We start from the raw sequence: 21295 nt of genomic DNA, 5'->3' as shown, positions 1-21295 counted from the left end.
CCAGCGTGGGACCTTTTTTGGGGAATAGAGTGGGGGCGGAGGTTAATTATTTAATTTTTTTACATTTTAAAATGTATTTCTTTTTTTTTTGCTTACTTATTTACCTTTATCAAAGCACTCTTGTTTATTACTATTTTTTGTATACGACTTCCTCTTGCCTTCAGGCCAGTGTGCACTCACTCAGTGTTTAAAACAAAATAAACACGTTCATAATTGATGGGCACGTTCATGGCAGGTTGATAGAATAACAAATAGCTTTACCTACAATTACTCTAAATGTAAGTCATTTACATAGCAAGAAGCCCCCACCTTCAATTTATTTCAGTTCCCCAGTTTGACAGTCCTATGACCAGCCTTCCGGGTTGTTTGTGGTGTATAATGAGGGGTTGGGCCCATCAGATGAACCCGTCACAACCCGACACTTTAGCGTCTTATCCCACCCTGACAAACTCTACTGAGGCATTTCACAAGATCACCTTCCAACTACAAAAGAAATAATTTACTGGCCATTTCTGTATTCAAATAGCAGAATTCTGCATCAAAATTCAGAATTTCTTGGTCCATTAAAAAGAATGCAATTTCAATTCGTTTGAATGAGTTGACGCCCACGCACACAAAGCCCTACACAACCAAGGCCCAGGATACCTCAACAGCCGCCTCAACTTCTACGCTCCCAAACGCCAGCTTCGATCGACCGGCCACGCCCTCGCCACCGTCCCCCGCATCCGAAGAGCCACCACAGGAGGAAGGTCCTTCTCCTACCTGGCCGCCAAGACTTGGAACTCCCTTCCGACCCACCTCCGCCTGACCCAGGACCACCTCGCCTTCAGGAAGCAGCTCAAGACCTGGCTGTTCGAGCAGTAGCGGACCCCCCCCCCCCTCCCCCCCCCCCCCCCCCAGCGCCTTGAGACCCTCCGGGTGAGTAGTGCGCTATATAAATGCTTTGATTGATTGATGAAAGGGTAAATTCATCCCTTTGTCAGGAGGAGAAATGAATTTGAGGACATGAGCTGAATGCGTCTAATGATTTACTTTACTTTACTGTATGACATGAACAATTACTTACTCTAGTTGTTTAGGCATGTGCCCTATAAGATTGTATTCCCTATATGTCACCCAAACCGCATTTCATTAAGAAAATTTAATTTAATGCAATTTCCTGGTCCATTTCGTAGATTCCTTTCCATCGAATTTAAAATGACCTGCCTCCTTCATTTCATACGCTTCGTTTCCCCTTTTCATTAGTTTTAAAATGCTCCACTCAGCCTTTGCCAAAAAGGAGCTTTATTTATATTATAGAACAGATAGCACATCCTTTTAAGGCATGCACTCACTTCCTTATTCAGTATTCAGATCTCCATTCATGCTTTCATATGACGCCCAGGGCTGTAAGTAGCCACATCTTTGCATCGTCAAAATAAGTCCCTCTTTGTAGTGTAGGACTGCTCCAACTCGTCATACATTCTGAACAGCTGTCCATCTACTAACACTTTTATCTAATGTGTTTATGCCACGCACCGCACTGATGTCATAAACCACGTTTTCTGGTACTTTTCAACGACTTACAACCTTTGAATGTGTGCTTCCGCCCTTTCCCTCCTAATAACAGGCTTTCTTTAGTTTTGCAGGACACTGCCCTGATATTCTTAGCCATGTTTTTCATTCTTTGAAAGTGTTTTAAAACATTTAGTTTTTAGATGAGTTTGTGACAAAAAATGTGTGTTTAGATGAATTTTATGCGATGAGTTTTCTGACCAATTGTTTGTATTTTGTTTCATTAACCCCTTGCATGCTGGTGACGAACCCCAGCCGTCACGCTCCGCGGTGCCCGTGTGCGGATGACGGCTGGGGTTCGTCACGGCCCCGCCCTGTTCGTTTGTTTACCGCACAGCGGCGGAAACGGGCTAGCATCGAAGGGGTTAAAACACCAGGAGACTGTGGTAATGATTTACGCTGCGCCCTACAAATAAATATAGCGTGACATAACACAGCGTAATATAACGTAACTGGTGGCTCAGTGGACTAAAGCAGCCACTGCGGGCCTGTGTTCGACCTCATTGTCACAGGTTCAATTCCCGGCGGGTCCACTGAGCCTTTCATCCATTTGAGGTCGATAAAATGAGTACCATTGAGCTGGGTAACAATAAACATCTGTTATTCAGCGCCAAGACACCTTCGGGTAATCGTGCGCTTTACACATACACCTGTTATGTTATAATATATCATAACATCTACCATAACGTAGAGTAACATAACTTATCAAAAACTTTGGTTGTAGGGAATACCTCCCGATGTATAGAATTTTAAAAACTGATGTCTCGGGACCAACGGTGTTTGCACTAGCCAAATTCCTTACAAATGTCTGGCATACTCGCACCCGTATTTTAAAGTCGCAGTTGACTACTTAATTATAAGAACATGAATTTTAATGTATGGCCTTTTATTGCACATTTCCGATGGTTTTATATTGTATTATATATCTTTGATGGTCAAATTGGCCGAAATAAAGATTGAAATGAATTGGTAACATAACATAGAGTAAGAGAACATGACATAGAGTAACATAACATGGTATGTTACATGGATTTGTAGAGCGAGCTTACCACCCGAGGGGTATCCAAGCGCTGGAGTAGATGAATAAGCTTATCGGGCTCCTAGTTGAATAGTCACATCTTCAATTTCTTGCAGAATTTGAGATGGGATAATGAGGTCCTGATGTTTTGCAGAAGGTCGTTCCAGAATTTGGCGTCGATATAGAAGGAGTGTCCTCTCGACTTGCTCCCGTGGATGCTGGGTATTGGCACGAGGTGGAGGGAGGCTGAGCACAGTTGCGTGGTGGGCTGATGAAAGTTGAGGCGTGGTAGAGGTAGGCAGGTCCGAAGTTGTGGAGGGCTTTATATGCCGGGGTGAGCAGTTTGAATTGGCATCGCTTCTGGATTGGTTGCCAGTGTAGCTGTCTGAGGTGGGACGTGATGTATGCGCTGTGGGGGATGTTGAGCAGTGGCATGCTGGGTGGTCTGGAGTCTTTGTATGAGTTGATTCTGGATGCCAGCGTAGAGTGCTTTGCTGTAGTCTAGTCTGCTAGTTATCATAGCCTGTGTCACCGTACGTCTCGTGTAGGTGGGGAGTCAATCGAAAATCTTGCGTAATTCGTAGGATGCAGAAGACGGTGATGGCGCTCACTTGTTTGGTCATCCTGAGTCTGTCATCCACGATGACGCCAAGATTTTTGGCGTGGTTGGTGGGGGTGAGCATGGGTGCCAGTTCTGTTGGTCACCAGGAGAAGTACCATGGAAAGCTCTTGTTCCCAAGGTTCCGGACTTGTGTTTTATCACTGTGTAGTTTTAGGCAGTTTTGTGTCATCCAGTTTGCTATGTTTGACATGCAGGTTGTGAAGTTGGTCTTTGTGGTGTGGTTGTTGTGTGTGAGTCGGAGGATGAGCTGGGTGTTGTCTCCATAGGAGACAATGTGGGATCTTATGACTTGGACATGTGGTGCCTTGTAGACGTTGAAGAGGGTGGGGCTCATCGATGATCCTTGAGGGACTCCGCAGATGAGGTACTTTAGTTCGGCGCTATAGGGTCGAAGTCTGACTCGCTAGTTCCTATAAGAGAGAAAGGAGGCCCACTAGCGAAAGGCAGGACCATGGTATTCCGGAGTTGTGGAGTCTTGTGCTGAGGATACTGTTGGAGACGGTGTCGAAGGCTGTGGAGTGGTCGAGTGGTATGAGTGCTGCGGTTTTCCTCTTGTCCATGATGGTCCAGATGTGGTCCAATGCTGCGATGAGAGCGGTTTCCGTGCTGTGGTTGCTGTGGAAACCATACTGCGAGATGTCTAGTAGGTGGTGGTGTTCGAGATGGTTGGAGAGTTGTTTGTTGATAGCTTTCTCCACGGCGGAAGGGCCTCTAGTTACTGAACTCCTTTGAGTTTGCCTTGGGTTTTTTTCAGGGGAGCTGGGATTTCTGCCTAGTTCCAGTTGTCAGAGAAACACAACATAACATAGAGAAACCCAACATAACATAAGCCATCGGAAAAATTAAACCCTCCAGAGGGCCCAACCTTTTAAACCTTCATGCAGTCAGCATGTCTTCAATGTTTCTTCTCAACTTATCCAAGTCCTACATTTTTTCCTCTAGGGTCCTCACACTGCAGACATCATAGTGCCGCTTTAGTCTTTTCAAGGTGCTGCACGCAAATCTTTATCCTTTATTTTTATAATTTCCGATTTATGTGTGGGTGCGCTCTCTAGGTGTGTTTACAATCCATTATTCGTCTCCTTCCTTAACCGCTTGAGTGCGCGTATCGGCAAACGGCCGTCGCGAGCACTACCTCGGTAGTTCTGCGCACGCCTGTTGGCCGATGCGGCCCCGCCCACTTAATAGAACTCCCGCACCACGGCGGAATTTGTGCTGCGGTAAAGGAGTTAAACTAGCGCACACTTGGGTTAGTTTCGCGCCTGCATCTTCTCGTCTGTACCTAATGGAGTGTCCTCCCAGTTCCTTCCTGCCTCATTAAATCCATATACATACCCCAATGTTAATGTTCCATTGTGGATCTGTTCTCAGGACCATGGTGTAAATACATCGCCTCATATACCGCCGACTCGTAGCGTAATTTGTATCTGACCTACACCTATTCGCGAGGTGTGTTTATATCTCGTTATGCCCTATATAGCTTGGACGGACACACATTTAGACAGTGCCGCTACTTGTTATGTGGCAAAATTATTTACCCTCTGTTGACTGAATTATGTGGCAAGAAGAGGCAACGTTTATGACCTGTAATGCAAAGAAAACCAAATTATGTACCTCTTCCCGAGGCTCTTTTGTTAAGCTATTATGATATTTTAGTAAATATATGCACTGGCTCCCAAATCCTTTAGAAAATACAGAGATTTCTTAAGAAAGAAATCTATAGGCATTTAGGATATGTATTTGAAAAGGTTATTCATCAAAAAAATAATGATTTTGGCTCAGATGGAAGCGGAGAAACCGCATGAATATTTATTAAATGTCGCAACAAAAAGCAGTTACATCTCAAGAGAACAGACATTAAAAAGAAATGCAAACTGTTTTGGTTGCTTGTGAATGTTTTCGCGTTCTTGGAATAATTAGTGCCTTGAAAATACTGAAATAACATGGTTTGACATCAACTATAAAACAAAATATTAGTATGACACGAAATAAATCACAGTTTCCAGCCTGTTTGAATTACATTTAAATATGTAAGATTGTTGTTGTCTTCTATTGACAAAAGTTCTTCCTACAGCTCATCCTTTGAGCCTATTAACCCGTTGGGTGCTGGTGACGGAACCACTCCGTCACCAGCCTCGGACGGGCTGTGCTAAAGACGGAGTGGGTACGTCACGGCCCGGCCGCCACGCCTGCGCGGCAGTGATTTTGCGCCTGCGCTGAGCGTTCCATTGAGCGGGTGGGGCCGTGACGGAACCACTCCGTCACAAGCACAGCGCGCCCGAGGCTCGTGACGGAGGGGTTCCGTCACGAGCATGGCGGTGCCGCACGGCCCCCCCGTCCCCCCTAGCGCTGCGGCGGAATTACCGCCGCAGCCAAGGGGTTAACATCAAACGAGAAAACTTCTCACCTATTTGTTTTAAAACCAGAAGTAAACAAGTGTACAGTGGCCAGTAAATCTTTGTAAAGTTATGAGCAGCACTACAATCCTTATGCAGCGGTTTTAGTAACTTTTAGTCCTTTTTTGATAGAAACTATCTTCTCAAATCTACCAGTTGTGCAGCAGATGGTGGATTGTGTAGAAATTGAGGCAAAGCTATAGCCATAGTGTAAAACACAACAGCGGCAAAAACACAATACGAACAGCCCAGACTTTAGGCTAACGTTATTTAACATTTCTCCCCATCGCGAACTGGGCAATTCGTAGCGATGATGGGGTTGGTATTTGCACAAATTTTATTAACCCACTCAACCCACATGAGGAGTTTATCTTATCTTACATGCAAAAGACACCTAAAATTCAGTGTGCTGTTGGATAAAAAGCCAAGACTGGCTGAATGGGGCCTCTTGCTGCTGTGTAGCCAAACTGGGTATTTAATAGGCTTGAAATGCAGTGGGGATTTGTTTATTTGCTTTGCTGACAGTAATGAGATATTGATTCAGCAGCTGCAGAACTACTGTTTTAAAACACCTATCTTGGCAAATCCTACTTTGTAATGTCTTGAGACTTGTTCCCCAGGTTTCAATTTGAGTGCTATTGACATTTTAGGTTTATCAAGCTCTTTCAGTAGCACTCTTCCAACTATTCTAGGTGTAACCCTCAGAAGAACAATAATGAAGGAATAGGGGCTTAAATCAGCCAGAATCACTGCTAATAACTTTAGGGACATTCAATTCTACCGCTTTGTAGCTCAGCAATACATTTACAGACAGGGAACAGCAAATGCAAATCAGTATTTACTCTGGCCCGCAAGGGAAAGTCCAGCCAGAACCTCTAACATCCCCTCTGAATGGGAATACAAGAAAAAGGCAGGCACATTTCAACCTCACTGCATCTCCCTAGTGAGGGGGCAGCTTTAGTGCCTATGGGCAGAGAACATCAGGCATCCACACCATGCTACGCGCAACTCACTGCGAGACCAGAGAACTCAAATACTCTCCCAGGCGTCTACACGCTGCTACGCACAACTCACTGAGAGACCAGAGAACTCAAATACACTCCCAGGCGTCTACACGCTGCTACGCACAACTCACTGAGAGACCAGAGAACTCAAATACACTCCCAGGCGTCTACACGCTGCTACGCACAACTCACTGAGAGACCAGAGAACTCAAATACACTCCCAGGCATCCACACGCTGCTACGCGCAACTCACTGAGAGACCCGAGAACTCAAATACACTCTCAGGCGTCCACACGCTGCTACGCGCAACTCACTGAGAGACCAGAGAACTCAAATACACTCCCAGGCGTCCACACGCTGCTACGCGCAACTCACTGAGAGACCAAAGAGCTCAAATACACTCCCAGGCATCCACACGCTGCTACGCGCAACTCACTGAGAGACCAGAGAACTCAAATACACTCCCAGGCGTCTACACGCTGCTACGCACAACTCACTGAGAGACCAGAGAACTCAAATACACTCCCAGGCATCCACACGCTGCTACGCGCAACTCACTGAGAGACCAAAGAGCTCAAATACACTCCCAGGCATCCACACGCTGCTACGCACAACTCACTGAGAGACCAGAGAACTCAAATACACTCTCAGGCGTCCACACGCTGCTATGCACAACTCACTGAGAGACCAGAGAACTCAAATACACTCCCAGGCGTCTACACGCTGCTACGCACAACTCACTGAGAGACCAGAGAACTCAAATACACTCCCAGGCATCCACACGCTGCTACGCACAACTCACTGAGAGACCAGAGAACTCAAATACACTCTCAGGCGTCCACACGCTGCTATGCACAACTCACTGAGAGACCAGAGAACTCAAATACACTCCCAGGCGTCCACACGCTGCTACGCGCAACTCACTGCGAGACCTGAGAACTCAAATACACTCCCAGGCATCCACACGCTGCTACGCGCAACTGACTGAGAGACCAGAGAACTCCAATACACTCTCAGGGGTCTACATACTGCTACGTGCAACTCACTGAGAGACCAGAAAACTCAAATACACCCCCAGGTGTCCACACGCTGCTAAGCGCAACTCAATGCAAGACCAGAGAGCTCAAATACACTCTCATGCATCCACACCCTGCTACGCGCAACTCACTGAGAGACCAGAGAACTCAAATACGCTCCCAGGCATCCACACGCTGCTACGCGCAACTCACTGAGAGACCAGAGAACTCAAATACACTCTCAGGCGTCCACACGCTGCTACGCGCAACTCACTGAGAGACCAGAGAGCTCAAATACACCCTCAGGCGTCCACACGCTGCTACGCGCAACTCACTGAGAGACCAGAGAGCTCAAATACACCCTCAGGCATCCACACTCTGTAACGTGCAACTCGCTGAGAGACCAGAGAACTCAACTACACCCTCAGGCATCCACACACTGCTGCGCGCAACTCACTGATAGACCTGAGAACTCAAATACACCCCCAGACGTCTACGCGCTGCTACGCGCAACTCACTGAGAGACCAGAGAACTCAAATACACCCTCAGGCGTGCACACGCTATTACGTGCAACTCACTCAGAGACCAAAAAGGGGAGGTAGGATACGCTTGAATCCGTCTAAACCACTGATGCTCCCCAGGGCACATTCCCTTCCATAATGATTTAGTTCGGAGCAATTACACACAGGGACCCACAAACAGCAATCAGTCTTGCTATCACCCCAAAAAGAGAGGTCCCTCAACTAATAGGCCATATGCCTCTAAGCAAGCGACCCGATTGTTGCATCATCATTGTTTGGGCTCGTCCGCGAGGTGCAGTTTGATACTCGAAGCACGGAGAGTGCGCGACCCTTGACTAGACCCAACCCACATCACTAAAAAGTCTCTCACTGCGGCTTCACCGCAACAAATGATGGAAATAGCCGAATGAAACGGCACCACTGGAAAGTACTCTGGGAGCATGCCACTGTTCTTACCTGGTCTGTGTTATTACAGATACAGACCAGCCATTTGCAAGCCAGACTTGAGCTTGCCCCAAAAGAGAGATTCCAGCCCAAACAGCTAGCCTAGGTTTATGTTCCAGCCTTCTTGGTTTTCTTCCTTGAGTCTCAGTTGGGTTTCTCTTGGTACAGAAAGGACTCGCATCTGGGCACACCCACATACCTGGCTAAAGGCATTTTCTTCTAAAGTTCTCAATGATCTTTCTGCTGTGGTTGCTAATACTGTACGTCATCTCATCCTTATGGTTGAGGTCCTGCACACGTAGGGACTGGTGTCAGTTACGAACTATAACGGGGTACGCTGACACAAACATGGCGGAGTTCCCTGTCCTCCAACCTGACAATCTGCCCTCTCTATTTAGAATCGGGTGAACCACCATCTTTGACCCCGTTGGCTCTGGTGGCAGGAACCTTAGAATGATGGCCCGAAGGACACCACGCTGTCGGTTCAAGTACCGCACACTGTCCACTCCATTTAGAGTCGGGCAGACTGTCCTGTTTGCCCTGAGGTAACAGGGCTCCGTAGACGTCTCAATGGACATCCATGTACCCGTTGAGTACCTCTGACCGTCCGGACAATTTAAGGTGGCTGACGTTCTAAAGTATTTGTTGATGTTGATGTTACTGTTCAGGACAACCGGAAAAAGGATGGCGGTCCCAAACAGTAAAAAAATAATAGGACCCCCTACACACCGGGAAAAAAACTCCCAGGGTGTTGGGGTCATTAGTATTTTAGTTTATCAAATATTAACACCCAATTGAAAGTTTGCTTTTGAAAAACAAACAATGTTTGCTGATCAGCTCCGTAAAACATGGCGGCGGCTCAGGAAACTTAGCGGTGCCTTCATAGTAGCAGCAGCTGCATCAGCCCCCCTGAAGGCACAGAGGAAGGTGGAGCTCTCTCAAGATGGCTGCTGGTGATCTGCCAGGGTGCAAAGGTCATGACCTCCGTCTATCAGGCAGAAACTTGGCGTCTAAATAACCCTGTTTACTGAGGTCTGCTGTAACGGTTCCTGAGTTAGCTTCTATCTTTGAAACATCGTATTGCTGTTACCTTGGAAATCTCTGTACTTGGGCATTCAGCTCACATGTCATGGGTTGGTGTGATGTCCTTGTTTTGTGTGGAGGTGAGTGGTTGAATCTTTACAGACGTAGAGACATCAGGAGTGTTTGATTGGATTGTCTCGGTTATTGGGTGTGTGAGATCAGAAGAGGCAGCATGGAGTGGTTGCTGCTGGAAGTGGTTTGTGAATGTGTGTGCTGGCTTGGTATGTGGCGGTGATAAGTGATTGGGGTGGAAGTATCTGCATGTATGTTGTCTTAAACTAGAGTGGTAAGTGAAGTTATTCGGTGCCTCTAACCTGTTATAATGGGAAAAGCTTGGGTGTACTGCTTGGTGTGAAACGGTGTTGTGTATGGGTGTTGGGTTGTTATTTTGTTGGGGAGTTAGTGTGGGTGATGTGAGGGTGATATTGCTGTGGTGTGGTGTTGTCCATTCATGTTGATGCATGTTGCCGTCAGTGACTTCTGGGGCTAGGTGGTGTGCTGAGGTGTAGTGCTGTCTAGTGTGTGGGTTGAAAGGCGCCTGGGTGTTTGCCTTGTTGCAGGTGTGGTGTGGATAGCCCTAGGTGGGTAGGTGAGTGTAGTCGGATGTGTTGGTGTATGGATGACTGCCTCTCATAGTGCAGGAGTGGTGTGGAGTATCCTGCCAGTTGTCGGCCCGTTGAGCTTGTGCCCACCGCTTCTAGAGAAGGTGCCAGCTCCCCGGAGTATGTGGCCCAGCTGTGGATAAACTTCCAATCTTCTCACTGATGCCTTCGAGGTATCCGGCACTCTCTAGAACTACTTCCTAGGCCTGTGGCTACTTGTCCAGGCCAGCAGGTGGGGCTGTGGTTTCCTTAGCTCAGTGGATGCAATGGCAGCTGATGCATCTTTAGCATGTGTTGTCCTTCTCTGCCCTCTGCTGCCAGAAGCCGCTGCCCCTCCCCGCCTAATGAGTCCTTAATATAAGGGGGAGTTCCATAAACACCTCCCAGCATGCTACTGAGCAGTCTCTGGCTCTCGCTCCAGATGGCTAATTCCTTTTAAATTGAGCTCATCAGTTTCTATTCCAGCTCCTGCCGCCGCGATGCGACCCGCTATCCTCCAAACATGGCGTCTTCCCTCCATGCTGTTCACCTGGCACTTCCTCCACCGTGCATCATCTTCCGATTCTCTGTCCCACCACCACTCTCCCCTGCCACCCAGCCCGCTTGGCTTGGCATGTGTCAGCGCCTGAGATAATCCGTCCCTTTGCAGTTGCTGCCGAGTGCCGTAGTGCGTTGCCATGGGGAAGACTAGCGTGCAGTGTTACGAAGTCCCATTGGCTGTCGAGGCTCAGAAGTACAAAGATAGTGGCGAAGCAGACTGCGGTGAAGCGAAGCTAGGCCAGACCCCTATACTGAGGCCAGACCCCTATACTGAGGCCCTCCTCATATTGTAACCTTCTTCAGTGAATCTGTCAAGACCCCAAGCGTAACAGTCCTTACTTGGCGGTATCAGTGTAGCCGGTGCACATAGTCGACTGACACCTGTGGCTGGGTACTAATGATGCAGGAGACTATTTGATGTTTCAAGGAAACTACGATGAGCCTTGCTGTTGTGAGAATTGGTAAGAGATTCTCACGCCTGATGTCACAAAGGATTTGACAACTGTGTGAAGCCTTTCGCCTCAAACACTTGGCTAGGTAAGACCACATGAAACCATCCTTACAATCTATAGGCGACAGTGCAGTACCCTAGGGGCCGCACCAACATATTATGTGTTTCAATGAAAGATAGGGATACACAAACCTCTACTCTTGTCATTTGTTTTATTTTATATTCCATTTAATTCATTTGGATTAGTGCCAGGTGGAATCTTATCATTCCTCTTCTAATTGCAGACTAAAAGAAAATGAAATTTGAAAATTGAAAATTTGGAAATTATATTTTCGAACCGAATATGATCATTAATACTGCATAAGTGGCCATTGGTTGACCATCATTGAACCACAGATGATCAATGATGACCCGTGGTTGACCATTTATGAACCACGGGTGGCCTCTGATGAACTATTGCTGGCCATTGATCAACAGTGGAGGACCAATGAGGCACCATTGTTGCCCATTGATGAACCATGGAGGACCGATGATGCACCATTGTTGCCCATTGATCAACAGTGGAGGACCATTGAGGCACGATTGTTGGCCATTGATGAACCGTGTAGGTCCAATGATGCACCATTGTTGGCCATTGATGAACCGTGGAGGACCATTGAGGCACCATTGTTGGCCATTGATGAACCGTGGAGGGCCATTGATGGACCATTGTTGGCCATTGATGAACTGTGGAGGACCATTGATGCACCATTGTTGGCCATTGACGAACCGTGGAGGACCATTGATGCACCATTGTTGGCCATTGACGAACCGTGGAGGACCATTGATGCACCATTGTTGGCCATTGACGAACCGTGGAGGACCATTGATGCACCATTGTTGGCCATTGACGAACCGTGGAGGACCATTGACACGCCATTGGTGGCCATTGATGAACCTTGGAGGACCATTGATGCACCATTGTTGGCCATTGATGAACCGTGGAGGACCATTGATGCACCATTGTTTTCCATTGACGAACCGTGGAGGACCATTGATGCGCCATTGTTGGCCATTGATGAACCGTGGAGGACCATTGATGCACCATTGTTGGCCATTGACGAACCGTGGAGGACCATTGATGCACCATTGTTGGCCATTGATGAACCGTGGAGGACCATTGATGCACCATTGTTGGCCATTGACGAACCGTGGAGGACCAATGATGCACCATTGTTGGCCATTGACGAACCGTGGAGAACCATTGATGCACCATTGTTGGCCATTGACGAACCGTGGAGGACCATTGATGCACCATTATTGGCCATTGACGAACCGTGGAGGACCATTGATGCACCATTGTTGGCCATTAATGCAAGATCTTTGACAATTGCGGAACCATGGTTTTGATGCACTGTAGCTCATCACTGACGTAGCATGGTTGACCTTTGATGAACCATGGATGGCCGTAGATGAACTATGGATAGACACAAATGCACAACAGATGGCCATTGATGAACCATGGTTTATAGTCGATGACCTGTGGTCAAGTGTGATCTATCTATCAGCTAGGAGCAGGACGTCAAGCTTGTGGTCCACGACAAGGTCGAAGAGGCCTGATCCGAGTTGGACAGTATAGCCACTTTGAGGAAGTGCAGCGCTTGGAGCTGAAGGTAGATTGGAGAGGCTCCGTAGAGTGCTACGACAGGATTGTTGCTGTTGGCTTTGCTGTCACTGGGGATAGACCAGCGACTGCTTCTAGGACGTATATGTCTGTCATAGGTGTAAGTGGAGGGCTGGTGATCTCTGTTCACTCAAAGACAAGCTGGCAAAACCCTGGAAGGAGGCTCCGGTCGAACTCCTCGCCTCAGCACAGCCATAGAGGTGAAGAAAACAGCTCTGGAAATTATAGATGGCATGACCGCCATTTTGAATCTCACACCTTTGCAGCCAGGGAACTGGAAAATATGTCTATTTAAAATCCCTGCTGGTGTCCATATGTTCTGACAGATGCACTTGTAAGTAAATACCTGGATAGCAGACAGGGCCTTCCATGCTTAAACAAACATTTCTTCAGACAGTAAAACATACCACTAGTAAAGACGGCTTAGTCATAATTAACTGTAATCTATATATATAAAAACCAAAGTATGTCCGTTTGTCCTTTATGCATTACTACTGTCGCAGGGATTCCGTTCTCATACAGAACTGTGCATAGAGACTTGGAACCTCAGGGAATTAGGGTGTGCCAAAACTCACCTTAGTACCCAAAATCCCCTACCAGACTAGCTACAGTGTCTCAGTGGTTATTACAAACTCCCAATGTTTAGACAACCCAGAACATGGACTTAGAACACCTCAGGTAACATGGAACACATGAACACTCTTTCGTTATACTAACATATCAATCCAGAACGAGGAGTCAATGAAGACACGTGCACGTTTGAAATGTTTATTTCTAATGCAGTGTTCTCAAACGCAGTATCTTAGCTAATACAAGCAAACATATTATAAGAAACAAAGTAATCAGCATAGTTACGAGTCCATAGAATACAAACGGTGAAAGCATGTTAAAATGCTAGAGGGAAGAAGGCTAAAAAGACACCTAATTCGCACCCTCCCTTGCTAGTATATTATATTATATCTAAAGAAGGTCTCTTTGGGTTTTAGCAGAGCGGCCCCATACCTCAGATCCTAGTGGTAAGGGATCACATCATCATCCACCAGCTCTCTGCATGCGAAGCATCAAGTGTGGGGCATGCTCTGCACAGTGCAATATAAAGCACGCCTAAAGCCAGAGTTTGGCCGCAGCTGCATGTATGTTATGTCTAGGAACGTGCGAAGATCAGACCTCACAACAACCACTGTGTCGAGATATCCTTGAAGGCTTCGGCACTCACTGTACCCAAGTAAAGCTGATATCAGAGCAACAACATATTATTCTTGTGTGAAGCAAAACATTCTACTAGGCTCAAAGCTAAAGTAACAATTATGTGTCGTGTGCAGAAGCAGCAGAAAGGTAAAATGGCGTTTAAACTCCTAATAAGCTCATGCTAACTTAACACAGCGTATAGGCAAAGCATATCTATATGACACTACACCATTCATCCGATCGGCATGAAACTTTGGGAAGTTGTTGAGTAGACTCCCGCCAAGGTTTCTGGCTAAAAATAAATAAATAAATAAAATGTAAAAAATGTGTTAAAAGTTGTTGAGTACACTCCCGCGAAGGTTTCTGGCAAAAAAAAAAAATTGTTAAATATCGGCCACCCAGGGCCCTCATAATCTTTCCAATACTGAACGTTTACACTTTCCGGTACGACTCGCTTTTGCAATGACCATCAACAAAGCACAAGGACAATCGCTGCAAGTGTGTGGACTAGATTTGGAGAATCCGTGCTTCTCACGTGGACAACTGTATGTGGCCAGCTCACGCGTCGGAAAACCTGATTTATTCGTCTACGCACCAGACGGAAAAACAAAAAATATCATGTATCCACAAGCACTCGAATAAAAAAACAGAATTAAAACAACACTTTGAAATGTTTTCCATATTAAAATGAATAAGTTTCAATAAAAATGACACAATGTAAATTGAATGTTATCATAACAAGTTTCCTTAAATTTCCTTTCTTCTGAGATCGCAGCAACGCGCGACGGGTACGCTAGTAACTTAATAAAAAGAAACACTGAAGAAGGGAGATTTGTGTGAAACATCAGGGTGTGCTGCGTCAGCAAAAGAGTGGGAGCCCGCACCTCCATCTCTGGGTAGCATTTTCCATTGTCCCTGATCGTGATTTGATGTCCTTTGTTGCACCCTAAGGATGCTCCAACCGGTTTGTGCATCCTTCGGTGCCAATACATTGGGGCATTAAAAGCTCTTTTCCGGTCAGTGTAAAAGTGCAACACATAAGTGTGAGCATGCATGTGTGTGCACGCTTGTGTTAAAGTCTGTCTCTATCAATGTGTCTATGTATGCAAGTATGCTTTGTAGGTCAAAGTTAACTGTTCTATTCGGATCGGAGGTGGGAGGGGTCTTTGTGGCATCCCCCATCTCAAAAACCCTGTTGGTCAGCAGCAGTCAATGGAAAGCTGACTGACCCTGCCCCAGTCCAAATGGTGTTTCAAAAGCATTGACTTGTCGTGAGCTCTGCAGATGTTCCTGCTGGCCTGTAAGGGAGAGTCAGCAGGGGTTAGGGCCATTTTTACATGATGGTTTGTAACCCTTTTCATCCTTTCTCCCCTAGACACTGAGGGCTGTGAACACAACTGGCACAAGTTCCAGGGCCACTGCTACCACTACTTCGCACAGCGCCGCAACTGGGAGCACGCCGAGAAGGAATGCCGACAACGCTTCGGCCACCTGGCCAGCATCCACTCCCCAGCGGAGCAGGACTACCTGAACAGTAAGAACCCAACTGGGGCCTATCTACAGGTGTACTTAAAAAAAAATGTAATCCAGTTTCAATCAGGATTCCAGAAACTGGACCCTGGCTGTGATTCCTGGAAGGGAGGATGAAAGGCGTGGTGGCTTCTTCTGCATGAGTTGAGTGCAGTTAGAGGGGCTTGAGGTCACTTGATGTGATTTTAAGGAAGGATGAAAGGTGTGGAGGGTCCACCTTCACCTGCATAAGTTGAGTGTAGTTAGAGGGGCTTGAGGTCACTTGATGTGATTTTAAAGTAAAGTAAAGTCCACATTTGTAAAGCGCACAATCACCCGTAAGGGTCTCTAGGCGCTGGGGGGCCGTCGGGAAGATTAAGCGAGCTATTGCCCAGAGTCACATGGTGCTGGGCTAACCTGCCGCCGGAGCCGGGGATCGAACCGTGGGCCCCAGATTCCAGCGTCAGTCGCCCTGGCCGCGGCGCCACACCTCTTCCACATTTTAAGGAAGGATGAAAGGCTTGGAGGGTCCACCTTCATGAGTTGAGTGTAGTTAGGGGGGCTTGAGGTCACTTCACCCTGGGTGTGATTCTAAGGAAGGATGAAAGGCGTGGAGGGTCCACCTTCATGAGTTGAGTGTAGTTCGGGGGACTTGAGGTCACTTGACCCTGGGTGTGATTCTAAGGAAGGATGAAAGGCGTGGAGGGTCCACCTTCATGAGTTGAGTGTAGTTAGAGGGGCTTGAGGTCACTTGATGTGATTTTTTCAGAACAAAATTTTATTAGAGTTTGTAAGCTGACAGAATACAGGAAATAAATCACCGCTCCCCAGGAATCAGAGAGGCAGTGTGCTCATAACAAGATCATGTTCAAATACATTCAGTCAACATTTCCCTCGTGTCCCACCCTCCGGCATCCCACCCGGTGCCCTCCCCCCGCCCCGCACGTTGTCTACAGTGTCCATCAAGAGGAGTCTAATAATCATAATAACTGCATGTGTACCAATTTACCCAGAACCAGTCAAGGTGCGGTCCCCGTCGGTGGCCCGAGGCGCCGGGGGGTCCAACAGAAGGCCCCTGTAATCTGCCCATTTCTTCCAGACCTTAAAATGTTTTGTAGGGCACCCCCTGGCCTCAAATATTGGGCGTTCCAATCCCATGGAATAGTCCAAGCCCCGTTTCCACACTTCCAGCAGCGGGGCTCTAGGAGCCTTCCAGGCCCTGGCTATATCTCTTTTGGCCACGATGAGGCCCAAGGTAAGGAGATGACGTTTGTATACATTCCCCCCCACTTGTTCCATAACGTGCAGGAGGCCCAACTTTGGTGAACGGGGAAGCTCCCAGCCCAGTACCTCCGCCAGGCAATCCCACACTCTGCAGCCTCACACACTCCCACACCGTATGAATAAAGGAGCCCATCTCACTTCCACATCTCAGGCACTCCGGGGAGGCTATCAGCCCCGCCTTCCACAGTCGCTCCCTCGTAAAGTACGCCCTGTGTAGGTACTTAAATTGAATAAAGCGCAAGCGCACCGCAATCGCAGCTCCCCTGGGGGCCTCCAGGGCTTCTCTCCAGTCCTCTTCCTCCAAACACCCCACATCTCCCTCGCAGACCAGCCGCAGTTTATCAAGGGAAGGGGAACAGTGGGTGACTAGCGTCTGATATATGGTAGATATATTTTTGGTTTCCAATTCCCCCATAAAAACTTTTGCCTCCAGGGGGCTGAACTCCGGTAGAGAAGTCAAGTCCGCTATAGCGGGGGTCAGGGCGTGTCGGAGCTGTAGGTATCGTAAAAATTGGGATTGGGGCATGTCATACTCGTCCCGCAGAGCCTGAAAGGATTTAAGGACCGAGCCCTTCATGACGTAGCCCAGCGCCGAGACGCCGATAGCGTCCCAGCCATCGAAGCTCCGCAGGGAAGCTAGCGCCGGCAATCGCCCATTACACCACAGCGGGGTCTCCCCCGTCAGTCTGTTCCACCATCCCATGCGTCGGAGCGCCTCGCGCCACACCCGGAACACTGTCTGTGTGACCGCTGGGAGTCGTTTCCGGAGGGCCGCCGAGTATAAGACTGTATGGAGCGTGTGCGGGTCCATCAGGTATCTCCAGGGCATAGGTCGGATCGCCACGATCCCCGTACCACCATTCGTTGAGGACCAGCAGGTGTGACGCTTGGTAGTAAGACTGGACGTCCGATGTAGCCAGCCCCCCACAGTACGTCGAGAGGAAGCAGGTACGGAGTGCCACCCTCACTGCCCCCCCGTCCACAAGAATCGACCCAAAGCCGAGTCCACCTGTCTAAACCACTGCGGTGAAATAGAATACGGGTGATTCTGAAGCTGGTACAGGATACGGGGCAGGGCCACCATCTTAAAGATGGCCGAGCGTCCATAAACATTAAGGGGCATCCTGGACCATATTTGCATATCCGACCGTATTTTATCCCACACAGGTAGCACATTGCGGGTCCACGAGACTCCCGGCATATCTGTCAAAAAGACCCCGAGATATTTCAGGCCTCCCGCCGCCTCCTGAAGGGCCGACGCCCAAGGACCCAGGGCTCCACCATCTCCTAGGACCCACAATTTCGATTTCTGCACATTTAGCGTGAGACCGGACACCTCGCCGAAGATACGCATTATATCCAGGACCCTAGGACCAGATCTGTTCAGGTCCGTAAGAAAGAAAAGGACATCGTCCGCATAGAGCGCGATTCTGTCGGACGGACCCCCCACCCATTCCACCCCACGCAGCTGTGCATCCATTCTCACCCAAGCCGCTAGCGGCTCCATTGCCAGAGCAAACAGGTAGGGTGAGCGAGGGCATCCCTGTGGGGTACCTCGGTCTATCAGAAATGAGCCGGACACTGCTCCCGCTACCCTCACCGCCGCTGTCAAATCTGTATATAGTAAATGAATGTAGGACAGGAAACGCGGGCCTAGGTTGAGGCGGAGAAGGAGTGCCCGAAGATACGGCCAGCTCAGGGAGTCGAACGCCCTATCTATATCCGCTAGCAAAAGGGCCGCCGGGATGCCTGCCGCCCGCGCCGCCTCCACCACCAACTGTGCGCGTCGGATGTTATGTATTGTCGCTCTGTGGAGCATAAAGCCGGCCTGGTCAGGATGGACCAAGTCCGTAATGTAGGGGAGAAGGCGTTTCGCTAAGGCCTTAGCCAAGACCTTCGCTTCAAAGTTAAGCAATGAGATCGGACGATACGACTCAGGGCGATCCGGCGGCATCCCCGGCTTGCAAAAGACCACCACCTCTGCGTGTCGCCAGTCCGCCGGCAGACACCCACAGTCCCTGGCCGCCTCCAGAGCCTTCCTGTAGCGCATCCCTAGTTGAAGATGAAACGTTTTCATAAATTCGCATGGGAAGCCGTTAGGCCCAGGGGCCTTGCCAGCGTTCAGCTCACCCAGAGCCTCCCCCAGCTCCTCAGCTGACAACGGGAGGTCCAGTCGGGCACGATCGTCGTTCGAGTGCGCCCGGGGCGGGAGATCCGCTAGGAATTTGTCGATCTCCTCCGCCGGGAGCGAATCCCGGGGGGCGTATTGTGTCGCGTAGTATTGCGCAAAGGTCTCGGCCAGGACCTCCGGGGCCGTTACCGGGCCACCCAGTTCGTCCCGGAGTCCCGGCAGGGGCTGGGCCTGAAAGGTACCCTGGCACAGCCTGTAGAGCATTGTGCTGGATTTGTCCCCCCATTGACAAATTCTACTCTGCGTAGCTAGCCAAACTTGGCGGGCCTCATCTAATAATAATGAGGTATATCGCTGCTGATGATAGAGTAACTGCCCCACTGCATCGCCGCTCCCTCCCGAAGTGCTCTCTGCTTCTCGGCTACGAACCCGACTCGCCGCTTCCGCAATGGCCAACCTGCGGGCCCTACGGTCCGCTGCGCACCACGCAATGTCCACTCCGCGAAGCACCGGTTTCAGGGCCTCCCACAGGGTCATGGCGTCTGTATCCGGGCCATCATTCTCGGTCAAGTAATGCGCTATTACCTCTCCCATGTGTGACTGATAGTCATCGCGCTGTAGGTGCAACGTGGAGAGGCGCCAGCGAAACGGCTGTCGCCTCGCACCCAACAGCAGCGTCAAAGAAATCGGGGAGTGATCCGACAGGCCCCTCGGAAGTATGGAGGTAGAGCCCACCCTCCCTATCCAGGGCTGGGGGACAAAGAAGTAATCGAGGCGAGAGAAGGATTTATGGACTGCAGAGACAAGCGTGAATTCATGACTACATGCATGCTGGTATCGCCAAGCATCCATCCAACCATCCCCTGCACCATTCTGCTCAGTTTCGTGGAGGTCTCAGGCAACTGAGCCCCCCCGGGCCTACAACGGTCCAACCTCCCATTCATCACATCATTCCAGTCGCCGCCCACGATTGTCAACACATGTGGGATTTCGGCCCAGACATCAAACAGTTGTTCAATCAGGGCTTCTTGCAGCGGGGGTGGAGCATAGACCCTGCCGAACACCATGGGCTCATCACCCACCATTCCCTTGACCAATGCAAACCTACCATGCGCATCCAGCCATTGTGTCTCGTGGGTATATTGTACTCTGCGGTGTATCAAAATTGCAACCCCTCTGGACCCCCTCGCAAACCCAGCATGGAACACCTGGTCATATCCATATCTACGCAGGCTAAGGGTTTTGGTGCCCATAAGGTGCGTTTCTTGAAGGAGCAATACGTCCGCCTTTTCTTTCTTCCCCATTCGTAACACCGCACCCCTCTTAACTTTGTCGAGCACCCCTCTCACATTCCAGCTTAAAATGCGTAGGGAAGCGCGTGGGGGCTCCACCCTCTGTCCATCAGCCGCCATCAGTAGGCCATAGCTTCAATCTGTCGGGCATCAGAGGCCACACACATACACATACCATCCTCCCGGCTCCCGTATACACCGTGCATAACCTAAACCTACCCATCCCCTCAACACCTCCCCAACCCCCCCACCCCAACCTACCCCCCCGCTAACCCCCCAACCTCAAACTGTGCCAACAACCCCCCCTCCAACCCCCCACCCCATACCTCAGCAACATTGAAGTACCTGTCGCGGTGCAGGCGATCCCGAGCCTCCAACGGGAGGCCGGAGACACACTACGCCAATGGATCCCTCCCAACTACCCACCAGGCGTCGAACAACCCCCACCCAGCGCGTGGGAACGAATTCCGGGAGAAGGCCCGCTCTCTCTCGAGCGTCTCCCGACCCATGTTCCACCCATAAACAGACATTCATATAGTTACAGTACAAGTGGCATGGCCGTAATCAGCATCTACCCCCCTCCCACCGCCATGATGCCTCCTCGGCCCCTCGGGCCCGTAACAGTAGCTAAGTACAATGCGGCACAGGGTCTCAAGACTTCGGGGGGGAAGAGTCCGTCGCTTCAGCTTCCTCCACCGATTCCTCCTGGGGAGGCGGGCGCTTCTGGGAGTGCGACCTCCAGTTGCTCCTGCTGCGTGATCTGCGCGGCGTCTTCTTAGGTTCCGTCGTGGATGACGAGTCCGAGCCCCGTCTCGGAGGGGTATGCACCTTAACACGCACTGTTTCATCAGTTCACTCAAAGACGTCCTCCGGAGAGTTAAAAAATTGAGTGCGAGATTGAAACACCACTCTCAACCGGGCCGGATAGAGCAGGGCATAGGGGATTTTCAATTCTCGTAGGCGCGCTTTCGCTGCA

The 21295-nt window shown here is 49.3% G+C and overlaps 1 protein-coding gene across 1 annotated transcript in view; it reads left to right on the top strand.

The window, feature by feature from the left end:
• Positions 1-21295, top strand: part of NCAN (neurocan) — a 220557-nt gene that overhangs the window by 181721 nt on the left and 17541 nt on the right. The window contains exon 12 of the mRNA XM_078670555.1: positions 15479-15637. Coding sequence (XP_078526681.1) covers positions 15479-15637 — 159 coding nt within the window. The remainder of the gene's footprint in view (positions 1-15478; positions 15638-21295) is intronic.

The sequence above is a fragment of the Lissotriton helveticus genome, chromosome 12, assembly GCF_964261635.1.
Source record: "Lissotriton helveticus chromosome 12, aLisHel1.1, whole genome shotgun sequence".
Taxonomy (NCBI): domain Eukaryota; kingdom Metazoa; phylum Chordata; class Amphibia; order Caudata; family Salamandridae; genus Lissotriton; species Lissotriton helveticus.
This window is presented reverse-complemented; position numbering and strand designations above follow the sequence as displayed.